Source organism: Sorghum bicolor, chromosome 1, assembly GCF_000003195.3.
Source record: "Sorghum bicolor cultivar BTx623 chromosome 1, Sorghum_bicolor_NCBIv3, whole genome shotgun sequence".
NCBI classification, from domain to species: Eukaryota; Viridiplantae; Streptophyta; class Magnoliopsida; order Poales; family Poaceae; genus Sorghum; species Sorghum bicolor.
Genome location: NC_012870.2, coordinates 76479121 through 76497225, shown reverse-complemented (window position 1 = coordinate 76497225; position 18105 = coordinate 76479121). Strand labels below are relative to the sequence as shown.

Sequence of the window (18105 nt, the reverse complement as noted above, 5' to 3'; positions counted from 1 at the left end):
AATAGTCGGTAGCTACCATTTGAAGTAAACAGTCAAAAACGCATAGGTTAAATGGCTGTTTAATTAAAAGAGATGAATTAAATGGTTGGTGGATAAAAAAGTGTTTCGCCGAGTAGCGTTTGAACAATGTTTGAATGGACGGAATGATGGTTTAGTTTTTAAGAGTGCTTAGTTCAGTTGTGAGTTGTGGAAGAAACTGCGTCAACTGTATGAGACCAAACGATCGAATTTGTTAGCTGTTGCTGTTAGCAAACGTCTTAATTAGATTCTCCTAGTATCAGGATGATGATGGTTGGGTGGTTGCATAGCTAGACGCTCTATTCGGTCTGCGACTGTAACTCTGCACTTGCACAAGACCTACGCACACAGTCCGAACCAGTTTCCTCTCTGCCTGAAATAGATGGTTTTGGTACTTTTGCCGATCTCCAATTCGGTGATATGCCACCGTGCACTGCACATGCAACGTATGGTACCAGTACTTGCCAGAGATACACCTTGGCTACTAGCAGCTGGCTGCACAGTGCACTTCCGTCTTCACAAAAGGTACAATTTTATTACAAAACTAATAAAGTTTATTAGTGATCAACAAACTTTGTTCAAATTATCATTCTAGTATCTAAACATGAAAATCACATATTTAGATCCACTAGTTTAGAGACCGAAATAATACAAGTGAATAAGTTTGAGAACCGCCAGTACGTTACTTATTTTAGAACAACACAAAGTTAAATGATATAAATAAGTTAACTATATAAAATTATAAAAAAATATACTAATATATATCGCACTATATAAATTACTAGGTTTGTCATCAAATACAATTTTCATAATATGTCTATTTGATTGGAGTATTGAATATTAATACTATTTTCATAAAGTCAATCAATTTTAAATTTAAATTTAAGATAGTTGATGAAGTCGCCGGTAAACGGTTGATCTGACCGATGAAACCAAACCATGCAGCGTCAGGCGGCCTCACATGCACAGCATGTAGTGCACCAACCATCAACTGCAAGGAGCGCGTACAATAATTCCTTCAGTCCTTCACCCACCCGTAAGACTATAGACTAGCTCTGGTAGTCTACTCTAGGCTCTAGCTGCACCTGCACGCCTGCACGGTCCGCCGCAGAGGTCCGGCCGTCCGGCCCGCCTGGCGCCTGCCAATTCGGTGAACCCGCCGGCCCGACCACAGGTCAGGTCGTCAACAAGAAGAACGACATGCCATGGGGCGCCATTAACCGCTACCTCCGCAACAGCTAGCTGTGTAGCAGCAGCAGCAGCTTCTTCTTCGCGCCATTACTCTCCTCGGCCCCGGCCCTCCCCCTCCCTCACGTCTTCTCCATCCCGCGCCTATAAATCCGCCGTGCTGCGCGCCGCGACTCCCCACACCCTTAAAGCTTGGTCAGTGTTCAGCTCATGCTTACTAGCACGAGCACGTCTCAAGTCTCAAGGTAAACAGCTCGAGCACGGACGTTGTGGTCTCCCATCCATCAGCGAGACGAGAGCACCCTAAGCAGCAACACGTACACATCTGAGCTTCAGAGCTACTCCTAGCTAGCTAGCTAGCTAGCTACGCTAGCATTGATTCTCCCATGGCGAACCAGCAGCATCGGTCCTCCATCGCCGGCATGGACCGGGAGCTGTTCCGGACGGTACGTCAGGCGGCGCTGAACCACGCGAGGCTGCTGTACCACCGCCTCGTCAGCCGCCTTCCGCACCTCCTGGCCGTCACGCTCGTCGTGGCCGCGGCCCAGCTCGTGCCGCCACCGTCGTCCGCGCACGCCGCCCGGACGCTCCTGCGCGAGGCGGCGGCGCGCGCCGACGCGGGGCTCGTGGCCGCGGCGCTGGCGGCGTGCGCGTGCGCGTGCGCGTACGCCGCGCTGCGCCCGCGGCCCGTGTACCTGGTGGACCTGGCGGCGTACCGTCCCGGCCCCGCGCACCGGGCCACCCGCGCCGAGTCCGTCCGCCACTTCGCGCTGGCGGGGCGGTTCACGGACGAGAGCGTCGCGTTCCAGACGCGGATGCTGGAGCGCGCGGGCGTCGGGGACGCCACCCACTTCCCGGCATCCATCCTCGCCAACCCCGTCGACATGAGCCTCCGCGCCGCCAGGGAGGAGTCCGAGGCCGTCGTCTTCGGCGTCGTCGACGACCTGCTGCGCACCACGGCCGTGCGCGCGGCGGACGTCGGCGTCGTCATCGTCAACTCCAGCCTCTTCAGCCCCACGCCGTCCTTCACGTCGCTGCTCGTCAACCGCTACGGCCTCCGGCACGACGTCGTCACACACAACCTCAGTGGCATGGGGTGCAGCGCAGGCATCATCGCCATTGACCTCGCCAAACACCTGCTTCAGGTACCAACTAACCTAGTAGTGGCTACAGACTGACTGACCTGCTGACCTCTAGCTCTAGTACGTGTCGCTTAGCATGGGGATTACTAAATGCATGATGAGAGGAATGCCATTGGTCGAGCACTTGGCATGCTTGCCGCCAATTAAGATGAACACCACCATCAGTCCATCACCATGCATGACAGTGTTATATATATCGCAATAGAATAGATCCTCAATTAGGTAGGATTACATGCATGCATCATGTCCCAGCCGCCAGTACACCATCAAGGTCCCTTTCTTCTTCTTGGTCTTTTAAATTTCTGCCAAAACTATTTAGCTACACGGATTGAGCATGTTTAGTGACCGAGCTGTGTCGCACACAACGAATCATTATTTGGGGTGACATATATATAGTTCATATATAGCTAGTGATCGGACAGCTCGACTGAAGGCGGATCGTGGCATTTACACTGTAGCAGGCCGGTGACAGATTTGGTTTTATTGTGATAGTTTATTTACATATATACACTAGGACTATATTGGAGTAACAAGTAACAGGCTAATCCTAGTGTCAAGTTATGAGCACATGTGAGCAATTTAATATAAAAGCTAGCTAGCGCCGACGCCATGCATATATGGGCCATTCTTTGGGGAGGGTCTACAGTGTTTGGCAACCTCTGGCCTCAACCAGCACTTATCATTTGCATCATGCTCTTAAAACCTTCAATATACAGTACTTTCAAGACAACCTTTGATTTCGATCTCACTAGACGATTACCTGTACATACCCACATTCTAGAAGGCAGAGACGCTTTGTATCAAGTCAGTCGATCTTTCTCTAACTTAATTTAGCTAAGTTTATAGTAAGTAGAAATATGTTTCTCTAACTTTAACGAAGCTCGTAGTAATTAGGAAGATGCCCCCAACGTCTCTAGCCCTTCATACGGTGCATAAAAGAACCAAGATCGATGAAGCTAAAAATAGGCCTTGTTTACTTCCTTCCAAAAACAATTTTTTTTTTCAAAATTTCCCATCACATCGAATTTTTAGACGTATACATGGAGCATTAAATATAAATAAAAATAAAAACTAATTGCACTGTAATTTACGACACTAAATCTTTTTAGTGTAGTTAATCTATGATTGAACAATATTTGTCAAATACAAACAAAATGCTACAGTATTCCGAAATTTTTTCAGGCAGCAACTAAATAAGGCCATAGTATCTACATCAAATTCTGGTTTATTTTAAGAGAAAAGATTAAAAAAAGCTCCTTAGCACAGTACACGCCGAAGCTAGAGTTGGCTAGAGCTCCACCCAACTGGGGGCCTTAGTTTAATTAGACCCACCATAAAATTTGTCTTCGTAGCACGTCCATTTGTTTACATATTTCTCGGTGGACACAATGAAAGCAGGCCGGAGAAGTTTGACACAAATTAAAGACAAAATGTTACTAGAGCTGAGATAGATCGACCGAGGTATATATAGCCGGCCGGAGTTGTATTTTACTACATCCATTGTGCCAACAACCAACCCTCATATATATAGACACTGACAACAACCAACAACAAAAGGGATATATAGAAGCAAGCTTATTGATTCATCATTAATTTTGTTATTATATGTACTGAGGCCGGTCGTGTTAAGGTAGATACGTGCATTCATGGGCGTTACCATATGCATGCCAAGAAGGCCCAAGGACATATACTCCTACTACATTATACCTGTCCGGAACCGTCCGTAGACATACTCCTCCCTCCGTCACAAAAAGAGTGTCGTTTTAGGTTTTCGTGCCACAAGTTTGACTCGATTTGTAGAAAATATGTACAATATTTGTATCTCTAAATAAATTTGTTAAAAAACTAGACTTAAAGATCTTTTCAATGATACTAATTATATACTATAAATATTAATATTTTTTACTATATATTTAGTTAAATTTATTTCTTGGAAGCGCAAACGATACTTATTTTGGGACGGAGAGAGTACGTCCTGACGCGTCTGACATAAAAAGCAAGCCAATCATCCAAAGCGAGATGCATCTACCGCCGAACACACAGGAGGACCATGCGTGTTCGACTCCATACACAGGCCTTGTTTAGTTCGCAAAACTTTTTGTTTTTGGATACTGTAGCATTTCGTTTTTATTTGACAAACATTGTCCAATCACGGAGTAACTAGGCTCAAAAGATTCATCTCACAAATTACAGGTAAACTGTGTAGTTAGTTTTTATTTTCGTCTATATGTAATGCTCCAACCAAAAATTTGATGTGACGGAAAATCTTAAAAATTTTTGCGAACTAAACAAGACACAGATGATAAAGCTACTAGGAGGACCATGCATGGCCATGGCCTGGCCCCATAGGAAACAAACGCATGCTCCACTGCGCTGTCCATTCCAATTGTCAGCCGGCCGTCCCAGTGCACTGTTTGTGTTGCGTTTGCGTCCAGCAGGGACCAAACCAGGGTCACCGCCGGGCAAAGGCACCTGATCGCGACGCGGCTAACCCCAGTCCTCCTCCAGTGCCCACTCTTAATCTAACCCCAGCCGTAGTAATTGTGCGTGTTTCATTTTTGGAAAATGTAGTAATAATTGTGGTTGGTTGGCAGTTAGTTAGGGTAGGCACGTGGTGTCGCCGGCCGTGCGCCTGTGTGCTCCGTCCTCCCTTGCATGGGGCTCTGGGCTGACAAGATAATAACGATGTCGTCGTTGTTGCCTTTCAGGTGCACCCGAACACGTACGCGCTGGTGGTGAGCACGGAGAACATCACGCTGAACGCCTACCTGGGCAACCACCGCCCGATGCTGGTGACCAACACGCTGTTCCGGATGGGCGGCGCCGCCGTGCTGCTCTCCAACCGCCGGTCCGACCGCGGCCGCGCCAAGTACCGTCTGGTGCACACGGTGCGGACGCACCGGGGCGGCGCCGCCAGCGACGACAGCTACGCGTGCGTGACGCAGGAGGAGGACGGCGAGGGCAACGTCGGCGTCTCGCTCTCCAAGAACCTCATGTCCGTGGCCGGGGACGCGCTGCGGTGCAACATCACGACGCTGGGCCCGCTCGTGCTCCCGCTGTCGGAGCAGCTCCGGTTCCTGCGCGCCGCGCTGCTCCGCCGCGCCGCCGTCAAGGTGAAGCCCTACGTGCCGGACTTCAAGCTGGCGCTGGAGCACTTCTGCATCCACGCCGGCGGCCGCGGCGTGCTGGACGAGCTGGAGCGCAGCCTCGGGCTCAGCGCCTGGCACATGGAGCCGTCCCGGATGACGCTCTACCGCTTCGGCAACACCTCCAGCAGCTCGCTCTGGTACGAGCTCGCCTACTGCGAGGCCAAGGGACGGATCAAGAAGGGCGACCGCGTCTGGCAGATCGCGTTCGGGTCAGGGTTCAAGTGCAACAGCGCCGTCTGGAAGGCGCTCCGGACGGTGGACGACGCCGCCCGGGAGACCAATAACCCATGGGCCGACGAAATCGACGACCTGCCGGTGCACGTGCCCAAGGTGTCGCCCTTCGATTCTTCCGACCAGCAGCCAGCGTCCACCAACGGGCAGCATGCCTAGCTAGCCAACGTTGCTCGTTGTTACGTACTACCTGCTACGCCAATTAATCTTGCTTCTGTATTTTTATGTATACTACACATTTACCTGGGCGCGTGCACTTGTACTAGCTAGTGCGGTCTGCCCCGGCTTATTGGCCGCCTTATTATACACAGGGCATTGTACTCCTACGAATTACAATTATTAGTAGTGTGTAAATCGTCATGGGACATGGGTAAATGGACTTGAGAGCATTGTTGTGTGTGTTGGCGGATGGAAATCAGGTATGGGCATCAAGGAGATCTAGTTATATGGCATAGGTTAAGTTAAGCAAGGTGCCAAGGTACCATCAGGCATTCCGCATTTAATAGTCAGGCTCTCGAGCTGGACTCCTAGTCGGTAGCTTAATGGGCCGCATCGCTGGGTTTCTAGTGGGCTGTCATTATGGGATTAGTTGCCAAGAAGTGACCACGAGCCCAGCCCGTTTATCAAGCCTTTACCATTGTTAGCCCACGAGCAACATGCTTGGATTGTTTATCTTCCTCCTCACCCGGTACTGCCTTCTCTCCCCGACCCCAGCAATGGCGGGCTGGCCGCTGCCGCCGCCCTTGGCGTACGCATTCTAGCCTACGAGCGCGGGGGCTCTCCTTTGGTGGCTTCAGCCGACGCGTGGTGTTTGCTCCGCGCCTGCTCCTGCTCCAGCTCCAGCCGGGCCTGCCCACCTTCCCTCATTCAACCCGGCTCCTACCATTGCCCTTGCCCGCACGCCCCTTGGCCCACCGCCTGGACTCGTCTCGTCCGCGGCCGATCTCCTGCATCCGCTCGCCGCGCCGCAACCCGGAGGCCGGAGGAGACTGCGCTCAGTCGAGCACTACCTGGAGCCCAGCATCCTCGAGACCATCTCCGGCACGGCGTCCGCCCTCTGCAGCCCCGGTGTCCCTGCGACCGTCGCTGCTGTCCTACTTCGCCACTGGCCACTTTGCCAGGCGACGAGCACCACCACAACACTAGGTATTCCCTCCCCTTCCCTTACTGCTATGCGAAACCGTGCGCCCAAACCTTAACGTAATTCATAGGTAAAAAAAATCGTGCGCCCAAACCCTGACATACTATCTGTAATCCGATCTGAATCTAATTACAGGTGTATAGCCTACTAACTTCGATTGCTCTGCAAAAATTATTGGGTGTACATGTGTACACCCATGTCCTTTACTGGGTCCGCCCCTGCGTGGCGCCGACCACGCTGAGTTTTTCAAAGTTTAGAATAAGAATCGATTTTCTTGAGCCAAAATTTTAGGTTCGGTGTAGGAGATTTCACGCCCGTAGATTTCCATTTCGAATGGAATTTACTGTATTTGTTCCCAAATGCTTGACGACGCGACACTGTGACTATACTCTTTTTTTTCAGGGTGAATAACAGCAGGGCGAGATGCTGACCCCGTGCGATTGCTTTCTCCATGTTCCCGCTCAGCCACGGACTCCGTTGCCAGATCTTACAGCTCCGGCGCCCTGGAGAGAGAATGTTCTCAACTTCCAGATTAAAGCAGTCTCTGCACCAGCTAGGACTGCTGAAATTTGCCCGGAGTTGGTAGTTCCATGCATGGTTCCCAAACATACTGTCAGAGGGAAGAAGAAAGGCAGCTGGGTCCATTACGGTGGGTCACTTCCGGCAATGCTGGAGGCACTTGAGCATGTCCGGGATGTTGGGGAAGCGCTCTGGGCATGGAAGGACACCCTGAGCAACAGGGAGAGGACGATCATCCTCAAGGAGCAGAAAGACTGGCGACGGGCAGTCGAGATCTTTGACTGGTTTCGCTGGGAGCAGGGCCATGAGCTCAATGTGATTCACTACAATGTCATGCTCTATACAGTTGGGAAGGCAAGGAGGTGGGACCTCGTTCTGAGGTTGTGGCATGAGATGCATTCCTTTGGTGTGGCGCCGGACAACTCAACATATGGTACGCTGATTAATGTCTGTTGTCAAGGGGGAAGAGAATCGGTGGCTTTGCTTTGGCTTGGGGACATGTGCAAGCGTGGTTTGATGCCTGATGAGGTCACTATGAATATTGTGATGCAGGCGCACAAGAAGGCTGGAGAGTATGAAACGGCTGGGCTTTTCTTCGAAAGGTGGTCCTCGGATTCAATCAGAAGGATGGAGGGAAGTTCTCACTACAGCTTGTATACTTACAACACCTTGATTGATACTTATGGAAAGGCTGGTCATCTTGAGAAAGTATCAGATACATTCAACCAAATGCTGAGAGAAGGTGTTGCACCAAGCGTTGTTACATTTAACTCAATGATTCACGTTTGGGGCAAGCACCACAGAATGGAGCAAGTTGCTTCTTTGGTTCGAATGATGGAGGAATTCCAGTGCTTTCCTGACACCAGGACTTACAATATACTGATCGCATTGTATAGAGAAAGCAATGATATTGATATTGCAGAGTACTACTACTGTAAGATGAAAGGAGAAAACTTGGTACCAGATGTTGTGAGCTGCCGCACACTCTTATACGGATACTCTATCAGGGGTATGGTCACTAAAGCGGAAGCCCTTCTAAAGGAAATGGATGAGAGGGGCTTTGTGGTAGATGAATACACACAATCAGCTTTGACAAGGATGTATGTAAATGTTGGGATGCTTGAGCAAGCTTGGCGTTGGTTTGACAGGTTCCATCACCATATGAATTCTGAATGCTTTTCTGCAAATATTGATGCATTTGGAGAGAAAGGATACATAGTTCTTGCAGAGAAGGCTTTTATATATTGCATAAAGAAGAAGATGCTCAGTGTTTCTGCGTGCAATGTTATGATCAAAGCATATGGGTTGGTAGAGAAGCTTGATGAGGCATGTGAGATAGCTGATGGCATGGAGAGGTATGGCATTTTGCCTGATTATGTTACATATGCTTCTCTCATTCAACTTCTGTCAACTGCTAAACTGCCAAAGAAGGCTATTTACTACTTGGAAAAAATGAAAGTTGTGAAATTGCTGTCAGACTGTATCCCGTACTCTGTGGTAATTAGTAGCTTTGCTAAGATTGGTGATCTACGAATGGCTGAATACCTATTTAGAGAAATGGTCATGTCAGGGGTCCGCCCTGATGTTTTTGTCTACTCTATCTTAATTGATGCATACGCTGAAGTTGGAAATGTCCAACAAGCTTCAGCATATTTTGGTTTAATGAAAAAGGATGGTTTATGTGAGAACGTTACGATCTACAATTCTTTGATAAAGCTCTACACAAAAGTAGGGTATGTGGCAGAGGCCCGAGAAACATATAAGTTACTCAAATCATTGGATGCCAATGCCATCCTTTATGCATCTAATTGCATGATTGATCTCTATAGTGATCATTGTATGGTGAAGGAAGCATGTGAGGTTTTTGAAGGTTTGAAGGTTAGGGGAATTGCCAATGAATTCTCACATGCAATGATGGTGTGTATGTACAAGAAAGTTGGTCGCTATGATGTGGCTCACAGGATTTGCAAGGAAATGCAAGCTTTAGGACTTCTAACTCAGTTACTAAGCTACAATTCTGTAATCCAAATGTATGCATCTGGTGGAAGAATGGAGGAGGCTCTTAAAATATTCAAGAAGATGTTGGCATCGAACACAGCACCAAATGATGCAACATTCCAGGCACTAAAGGTTATTCTAGTAAGAAGTGGAGTCACGAAAAATGAGACAAGAAAGTTAGAATTGTTAAGAAGAAATAACACTCATGATTGCTTGCGTCAGTGGTACAGGGCGCTATCTTCAGCTGTAAGATCAAGTGCAAATTCTTTTCAAACATAGTATTATTGGTCAATCTGCTACAAGATACATCCTTTTGAAATTAACAATTGTAGGAGTAGAAAAGGGAGTACAAGAAAGCAAGTAACTTCCGAACTGATTTCAAATGGTTGAAATCTTAGATGTAGATAATCCATCTACTGAACTGTACACAGAATGGGGTGAACCATCTTTGAGAAAAAGAATGTTGATAGTTGATTGGCTGATGCACGGTGAATTCATAGGAATCATTTTCACATGGGTGTGGACCCTGCTGAAATTTCTGCAGGTGAGTTTTGTTACTTTTTTGGTTCTCTGGGTCTCATACCAGAATATAAGGTATATGCTTTCGCAACCCATACTTTTACTAAAAATTGAACTGCCTTATCTGAGCTCAACAAAAGATTCAGTACTGATGATAATGCCCAACTTTGCAGTGTCTTTATAAGTTGTGCCTGTAGTGACTTCATTTAATTTTTGCATTACATCTTACTTGGCAACATAAATTTTCTATGATGGCACCCACCTTTCTGCAGTGTCTTATTCTGTTATTTATGATTTCGTCCTAAAAAATATGCTGTGCGGAATTGCTAAACATTAGTTGGCTTATTAACTTTGTCATTTCAGTTGATTTTATGTCCTAACGATCTATTCCATGATTTTCACTATTGTTGCTCCCATGCACTCATTTCTCCCCCCAGTCTTTATTTTTTGTTGTTGGGATGATTCTTCCATGGCTTTGTTGTTTGTGGGTCTTTTGTTCTTTTTCTTTCAGTTCAGGTCGTTGTCTTTTTCCTCTTTTTTCAGCAGTATTCTGGCTTTTCTGCCATGGCCCGTGGGTGATCTGGTTTAGGAAGGCCAGCAAGCACCCAAACTCTCTTTTGAGCAGTGCCCTCAGTGTCTTTTTTCCTCTTGCGATATTTGTCTGTCTTTTCAGGAAATATGTTTTTGTATATTTGCTTTTCAAGCACAGTGGTAATGTGGTATTCTTAGAGATACCATGGTTATTTGGTTTCAGATGTGGTATTTTCATTTCATGGTGTGTTGAGTTTGTATTGGAGTACTTTGTCAAGTTCCACGCCTTTGTAAATAGTGCTCTAATATCATGGCTAACCAGTAGGAGAATCATGCTGGTTGTAAGTGTGTTTCTATTCTTCAGGATTCTATATAGTTATTAGTTAAATTGTAGGATTCACTATTGCTTTCTCTTTGAGCCATTTTAGACGACATGCTTTTGAATTGATGTCTTATTCAGTCGGGTTCTTGCAAATAGTTACCAAAACAAATAACCGCAGAATTCGATAGTACTCCCTCCTGTTTTGTCATATATTTGAAAACGGATGTAGTATGTTGAAGACAAGACTTGTGTCTTTTCTCTAATTGGTAAAAGTAATCGATGGACATAGAAAATATAATTTCTTTTTTTTTTGCTACAATTTTGCATGCTATGTAAGATTTACTGTGCCCATACCATTTTTGTTTCTCTCCAATATGCAGGAGAACTGTAAGTTATTATATTAATAGGTATAATGGTCAGATTGCATGCTGATTCACGGCCTGGGTTAATTTTTTAGTAGCATCTGTGCTCTAGGACCAAATTGCAGTCACTTTTGAGATTGTTGGTGGGATCTGAAAACCTGACTGAAATGCATTTAGGAAGTAGTCATTTTTTATGTACATAATGACATGTCAGTTATCTATTGGCCCAAAATCTGAGTGAAATCCAAAACAAAATTAGCTGACTATGAGGTTGTAATCCGTCCCTTTTTATGGCTTACTTATATTCAATAAATTGTAAAGTCAGAAGTTAATGAAGTAAAATGAAAATGACATCTGCATTCTATCTTTCAGAAAAACACACTTTCACTTGTCATATTTAAGGAGTTACTGAGTTAGTATTATCAATCTGATCAATCAGAGGTTGAGCATTGTTTTCAAGTCTTTAAATCACCAATGATTTTAGCATGTCGTTCTACTCTAAGTGGCAAGGTACCATGACCATATACTTAATTTTTCTGGTTGGCCAATGTGGCGAAAGCTGATATCTGATGTAGGTGAGCAATCTGGAGAGTTGGTGGGCTTTGATGCTTTTCTGTTTTTGGTTGCTAGCAGTAATTCATACGCCCTGCCTTATTTATCTAATATTTTTCTGCTTTACACTGTAAATCTTCTTTCCTGTGGAATTATCTTATTTGGTTCAGAGTTCTGCTGCTAAATATCCTATTGTCAGTTGCTATACATAACAGCATCCATTGTGTATTGGTGTTGACTGTTGCGCACGGTGTGAAGATTCACTTTTGTATGTTTTGTTCCTGGAAACACGCAGGAGAGCTTAAGAAGAAACAATTTTGTATTCAATTACCACCTGCTTTTTATTTAAATTAAAACTCTTGTTATTGGAACCAGGAATTTTTTTTCTGATATTTTGTTCTGCATTTAGGGCATTTACTTCCCATATGGTGATGTTTCCCTACATATATGAGCATGATTCATAGTTCAAATTCTGTACCACCTGTGGCTTCCAGTGATCGGAACAATCAAGATTAGCTCCTCAAGTTTACTCTCTGCAGCTCACAACCTGATGGATGCAAAATCTATATAGGCTAGGCAGCACCAACAGATTTCTAACTAGTGGCATGTTTCTTGTTTTTTTGCAGTTTTGGCACACATTGGCCACCATTCAGATTCAGCAACAACCTGATTTATGGTGCAATGGAATGGAAGTGGGCGCAACAACACCTTGGGGAATGTAAATACAAATACTGGATGAGCTTGGTGCCAAGCAATTTTGGACCACTCGGGGACTGACAAAGTGGAAGTTGTTTGCACGAGTGGCAATTTAGAGAGATCAGCAGTATATATTATGGCCAAGAAATGCATGTAGGCAAATGATACATCTGATCAGCTGCCGATGAACTGGCGAGAGAGATTTCCATAAGGTATCAAGTTCTGTCGTGTGCTTCGCCATAAGATATCAAAATCCTTGCCGTAAAGGAGCCTCATTATGGTGAGGGCTGGTGATGGATAAAGGAACTGTATTTTTTTTTTGTGTCACATGCTTTGATCTTAGCAGCATTTTATAGAGTGTAATTTGAGTTTTTTCTCTTGTGAAAAGAGATGACACATGCAATGGATGGGAACTGGACTAAGGAGCGGGTCCAGACTAGCTGCAGATCATTTGGTTGCGCCTTTTACAGAGACCACGGATTGTGATAGGGCGCCAAACCCCCAATGCAGCATGGGCCCTGCTGATGCTGAACGCTGAGATCCTGAAATTGTAATCATGGCCGCCTGCGCTGCTGCACCTTACCGTGTTGCGGCCTTTTCTTGCAATCTTGCAGACAGAGAGAGTATCTGTAAAAAAAAAAAAATCTCTATACACGTTCCTCTGCTCAAGAGAAAAGGACGGACGCATGTCCTGTGCTGTCATTGAGCCAATGGCCAGTTGGCCTGTTCTTGTTTCCTCTAATTAGTGCCAGCCACACCATGGAACTAACGGCCGCTAGAGTACTCCTTTTTCTTCTATACAACTGCCATTGCTGGTTCGATGGATCATCATCTCCTGCCTTGATGATTTGCTAATGACTCTTCACTGAACTGGGCAACTGGACACACGTTTCTGGAGGGGGCCCAGAAGGCAGAAGCTGCATCCTCTGATAGCTTGATGACTGATGTTGTACGCGCCGAGCCTACCAGCGAGGCTCCACTTGCTGCTGCTTCAGAAAAAGCAGCCGGGATGCAGATGAGAGATCGAAAGCGCATCATGGCTAGTCCTGGGCCTCGCGATCCCGTCAGGCGCATGCACTGGCTCACCATCCATCCCCCTCCCCCACAATCCGGCTGCCGCATGCTCGCTACTACGCCTTCTCTGCTGCCCCGCCTGCCGGCTGTCGCTGGCATGGCAGCGCCAGCTTGCTCTTCTAGCCCACGTCAACCTGCTGAGCCCAGAGCTCCTCCTCCACGGTCCACGCAAACAAACCATCGCAGGCCGCGGCACGGACAGCACAGGCACAGCCTCACCCGGGGACGCCCACGAGTCTCCAGTCGCTGACAAGACACCCCGCCGCCTCGATCCCAGCGCTTCCTCCGCATCCGTGTCGGTGTCGCTCACCCACCCGGACACCCGCGCCCCTCGCCGGCGCCCTCTCGCCGTCTCCGGCTCTCCGGCTCGCGCCCGTTGCCGTGTCCTGCTCTGCCCAATCCCCTCCTCTGGCCACTGGGCCAGCACTAGCAGTAGCAGCAGCCCAGCCCAGCCCAGCAGAGCAGAGCGCCCCTCGGGCTCGGGGCCCCATCGGTTTCTGGCGCGGGGGGCACAAGTGTAAAACAGAAGCAAGGTCACCGGCTGCCGCCTGCCGAGACGGCGCCTGGAAGTTACCTTCCTGCCCTCCCCCGCCCGGGGCGCCCTTGTCGCCTTGCGCCGGGGCAGGGAGGTAAAACCATCGCGCCGCGCTCGCGCGGGAAATCCGGAGGGGAGGGTGGTACCTGTGGAGGGGTAGTAGTATCACCCAGCTCTCTGTTTCGTCTCGACACTGCTCTGCCTCTGCCCTTTCCCCCCTTCTCCCCCGCGGGCACGGGGCGGGCCTGTGGCCACCCCTGCGGGGTTAGGGTTTGGGTTCGTGCTCGCCTCGCCTAGCTTCGGGGACGCCATCGCTTACCGCGGCGTCGTCCGGGATCGATCGGACCACGCCCCTGCCGCGGCTCCGCCGAGCCTCGTCGTCGCCGGCCTGCTCGGCTCGATCGTGCTCTCACCGGACTCCATCGATTTGAAGGTGCGCGCATCCGTCACTCCTCATTCACTCTAGCACGTCTCGTGGTCGCCTCGTGATCGAATGCTTCTGTATTATTCTTGCATTTTTTTTTTGTTTGGGGAGGGGGTTCCTATCTACTGTCTAGTGTTGCTGCTGCTGCAGCCAAGTTGATCTGAGTTTGGTGGTTTGGGTTGCGTAGATCGGAATGTGCTGCGGGCTGTCATTGTAGGGGTATCGGCTACTTGGCTCGGTAGCCAGTGTTTCTGTGTCGATGTTTCCCCTCCCTGTCACCTTGTTCTAAGGGATTTTTTCCCCTTGTGTTGTTTGATGCGAAGATGGTGTGGCGGGTTGGGGTATTGGATTATTGTTACATTTTTTTAGGGTGTGGAGCGAGGCCACCAAACTTGATAGAATGCTGGCGCCCTCAGATTTTGCTGCTCAGATTGAGTTTTCTGGTTTGTGGGTGTTGTTTTCCGGATACTGGCTAATGAATGTGGAAAAAATGTGATAAGCTTTGAGTAGCCTGTGTTATTACCACAAAATATATATATTCTTTTATGAAAAGCCACCTGGTGATTCAAGTGGCTATTGGATTTTATACTTCTTTGAGAGCACATTGTGGTCATTAACAGTTTTGGTCTCTCGAAAGGATGTCTGAATAAACAGCTCTCAGGATGGTTTGGTAGATGCTTTCTAGTCAATTTACTGATGGTCATAATCTAGTAAGAAGTCCACATCTTTGAATTGTAGGAGATACAGTAATTGCCTATCAAAATCAGATCAGGGTGCATTGTGGGTACAAGCCTGGTGTCCAGTGATTATTTAGCTGATGGGTAAGCTGAGTGGCTGTTTTACCAACAGATGAGTCGTTGTAGTCTTGTAGATGTCAATTTACACTAGGAGGCTCTGGAGAATTGATGTTGAAATGTCACCTTTTGTGGGCCTGCTTTTCAGCTAGCTTCATTAGTCAACATCAGAATAGATGCGAATTTAGTGTTATAGCATGGATGTTTATAAAGTCCAGCATGACACGTAGACGATTCTAGGCTATTTCTATGTCACGGTGATTTTAGGTGCTCACTGTTGTCTCTTAAATTAAATGAAACAATATCTCAAGGGTTTATATTGGATATGCCAATCTTGTTTTAGTCATGTAGTTGAACGTATGCCATTTTATAACTGCTGCTTTTCTATTACACTGATTTCTACTAATGTCCAGTTTAACTTTTATCAAGTTCGTGAATCTTGGACTCCTGAAAATAGATTGTATCTAACTTATGCATTCAGAGCGGGTTAGGATGTTTGTGGTGTTCGATTTATTCCCACTCTTGGTGTACTGTGCTACATTCGATTTAATATTATGAATTTCATCTCTTGTATGTTCTTAGAATTAGGGCCATACATTTTTTTTTGCCGCATCCTGGACCTTTTACAGTGTCCCTCTTGGACTGCTGAAGGTATCTCAAAACATATTATCACCTGCTGCCCCTTTAGGCAACTGGTTTTACTTCTAAAAAAATTCTTCTCATGAACTTATATTTTGGCATTTTATTTGTTTGTGCCCTTCTGTGGTGCTCATCAATCATAATGATTCTGGTCGAGATTGTTTTGCATCAATACACCTATGAAAAGGTAGTGTTTGAGCAAACGATGGTGCTGCAGAGGTTTCTGGGCGGGGAGCAAACAGAAGCAAGGTTTCCCGCTGCTGAGACAGTGGCTGGAAGTTACCCTCCTGCCCTCCCCCCCTGGGTGGCACTTGTGTAGGAGTAGTATCACCCAGCTCTCTGTTTCATCTCGACACTGTTCTCCCTCTGCCCTTGCCCCCCACTCCACCCCCTTCCCCGTCTGCCTCTTTACTGAACATTTGGCAAATTAAATAAACAAACCTCACAAATAATGAATGCAGAAGGAAAAAAGGACAACTCAAGCGTGGGTAAGTAATTGTGCTTGAATTGCCTGGGACATGTTTCTTTACTTATGGGACTGCCAGATGAGTCAGCCGATGCCTATTGAGGTGTTACTGTTTTTTGTCAGCCAAAATGTTTGGATCAATTCCCTTTGATTATATTTATCATAGGAGTATCTCATATCTGTATTTTTATGTGATTTCGATAGTAAAGTCAGATAGTGATACATCAACATTTTAAATTCATATAGGTATGAATATGAGTATTCTGCCCATTTAAACTGTGTGATGAGTATTCTGCTAATTTTAAATTTGAGTGAGGAAAGGGTTAAAATGTGATAAGTTATGAAGAACTGCATTGGTGGTCTACCTTCCAAAATGAGTTGTAATAGTGGTTGCCCTTCCAAAATGTAGATGAGATGCTTATATGTCCTAGGACAATGATTGCTAAGTTCCCGGTTGAAAGGACCAGCATGAAGTTATGTAGCCAGCCAGTATGTGCAGACTATCATAATATCATGGGCCCATTTTCTCAGGCCCTGTTTAGATTGCAGATGAAATTTTTTTGATGTGTCGGAAGGATGTCGGGAGGGGTTTTTAGAAACTAATAAAAAAATAAATTACATAGCTCGTCTGCAAACTGCAAGACAAATTTGTTAAGCATAATTAATCTGTCATTAGCACATGCGGGTTACTGTAGTACTTAAGGCTAATCATGGACTAACTAGGCTTAAAAGATTCGTCTCGCGATTTTCAACCAAACTGTGTAATTAGTTTATTTTTTTATCTACATTTAATGTTCCATGCATGTGTCCAAAGATTCGATGGGATGGATAAAAATTTTTTAGGTGGGGAACTAAACAGCCTTAGAATTTCGGTACTCATCTACTGTAGGAAAATTTATTTTTGGCAGCGAGCTGCCTGGTGCTTTTGTGTGTATAATTGATTAGTTGGGCCCCTCTGTCTGCAGAAGTGGCCTATCCAGAATTGAGCTCTGAGCAAAGTCATTTCCTGTGAATCATTTGTGATTTGCTGAAGGTTTCTTGTTTGCCCGCATTGATCCTGTATGCTGACTGCATAACATGTAATGGCTGCAAATATCCTCATTGGTTGTGTTTCTCAACTACAAGGATTGGTGCAGTCTTTCACAAAAACACTTGGTCAATAACAAGATAATAATGGTTCTGGTTCGCAGGGTGAGGCCATGGGGAATGGAGCGAGCGCTGGTGATGGTAGGGAATGGCAGCTTCAGACCCCGGAGGGATTCGTTGTACATACTGCTCTCTACTTGGTCTTGGAGAAGATAACCTGAGGACTCCCTCAGGTCAAGCCCCAGCGCAGCCGACCCCTCTCGCAAGAGGAGTTATTCGTCTGCACGTGCCCATCAACTACTCCTGCAACTATTCTCCACAACACTGATGAGCTCATCCGGGTGGTTCTCCATCAAGTTGAGGTCTAGTGATAGCTAACTATATATAGTATGCTACTACCACCCTTAGTTTCTCCTCATTTCTGCAAAGCTTGACAGCGAGGTTTATTTTGTTCTGCTCGACCCCCTAAGGTGAGCTACTGTCCCATGTTTATGCTGCGTGCTGAAGATCGTGCCGTGTGCTTTTGGCGTGAGTGTATCGTAGACTGGAGAATGGGGGTTGTGCCTTGCTACTGAGCCCCCGTTAGACCAATTACTAGAATGGAGACTGGTGGACTGAATGCTTATATATTACTAAATTTGTAATGTAATGTACTCCTATACTGATCCTGAATCATCGTGTCACCCGTGCTATACAATTCTGATGTGGTTATCTTAAAA

The 18105-nt window shown here is 46.6% G+C and overlaps 2 protein-coding genes across 3 annotated transcripts; both read left to right on the top strand.

The window, feature by feature from the left end:
* On the top strand, positions 1238 to 6117 carry LOC8059847 (3-ketoacyl-CoA synthase 20). The gene is made up of 2 exons (XM_002468415.2): positions 1238 to 2351; positions 5057 to 6117. Exons 1-2 carry the CDS (start codon positions 1593 to 1595, stop codon positions 5885 to 5887), a joined length of 1590 nt encoding a protein of 529 aa, XP_002468460.1. The 5' UTR covers positions 1238 to 1592; the 3' UTR covers positions 5888 to 6117.
* Positions 6403 to 18069, top strand: LOC8059846 (pentatricopeptide repeat-containing protein At3g23020). 2 transcript variants are annotated; one of them, XM_021450891.1, is made up of 4 exons: positions 6403 to 6874; positions 7272 to 8743; positions 12299 to 14410; positions 17491 to 18069. In XM_021450891.1, exons 2-3 carry the CDS (start codon positions 7293 to 7295, stop codon positions 12447 to 12449), a joined length of 1602 nt encoding a protein of 533 aa, XP_021306566.1. In that variant the 5' UTR covers positions 6403 to 6874; positions 7272 to 7292; the 3' UTR covers positions 12450 to 14410; positions 17491 to 18069. The 2 variants fall into 2 exon arrangements, with proteins under 2 accessions (XP_021306566.1, XP_002468459.1); XM_002468414.2 differs by having other exon boundaries at positions 7272 to 9930.

What these genes read in the sequence shown, in the direction of transcription:
- LOC8059847 (XM_002468415.2), top strand. Translation starts at nt 1,593, where the DNA reads ATGGCGAACCAGCAGCATCGGTCCTCCATCGCCGGCATGGACCGGGAG. An exon ending in TCGCCAAACACCTGCTTCAG is followed by an intron (nt 2,352 to 5,056) that starts GTACCAACTAAC and finishes GTTGCCTTTCAG; the next exon opens with GTGCACCCGAACACGTACGC.
- LOC8059846 (XM_002468414.2), top strand. Translation starts at nt 7,293, where the DNA reads ATGCTGACCCCGTGCGATTGCTTTCTCCATGTTCCCGCTCAGCCACGG.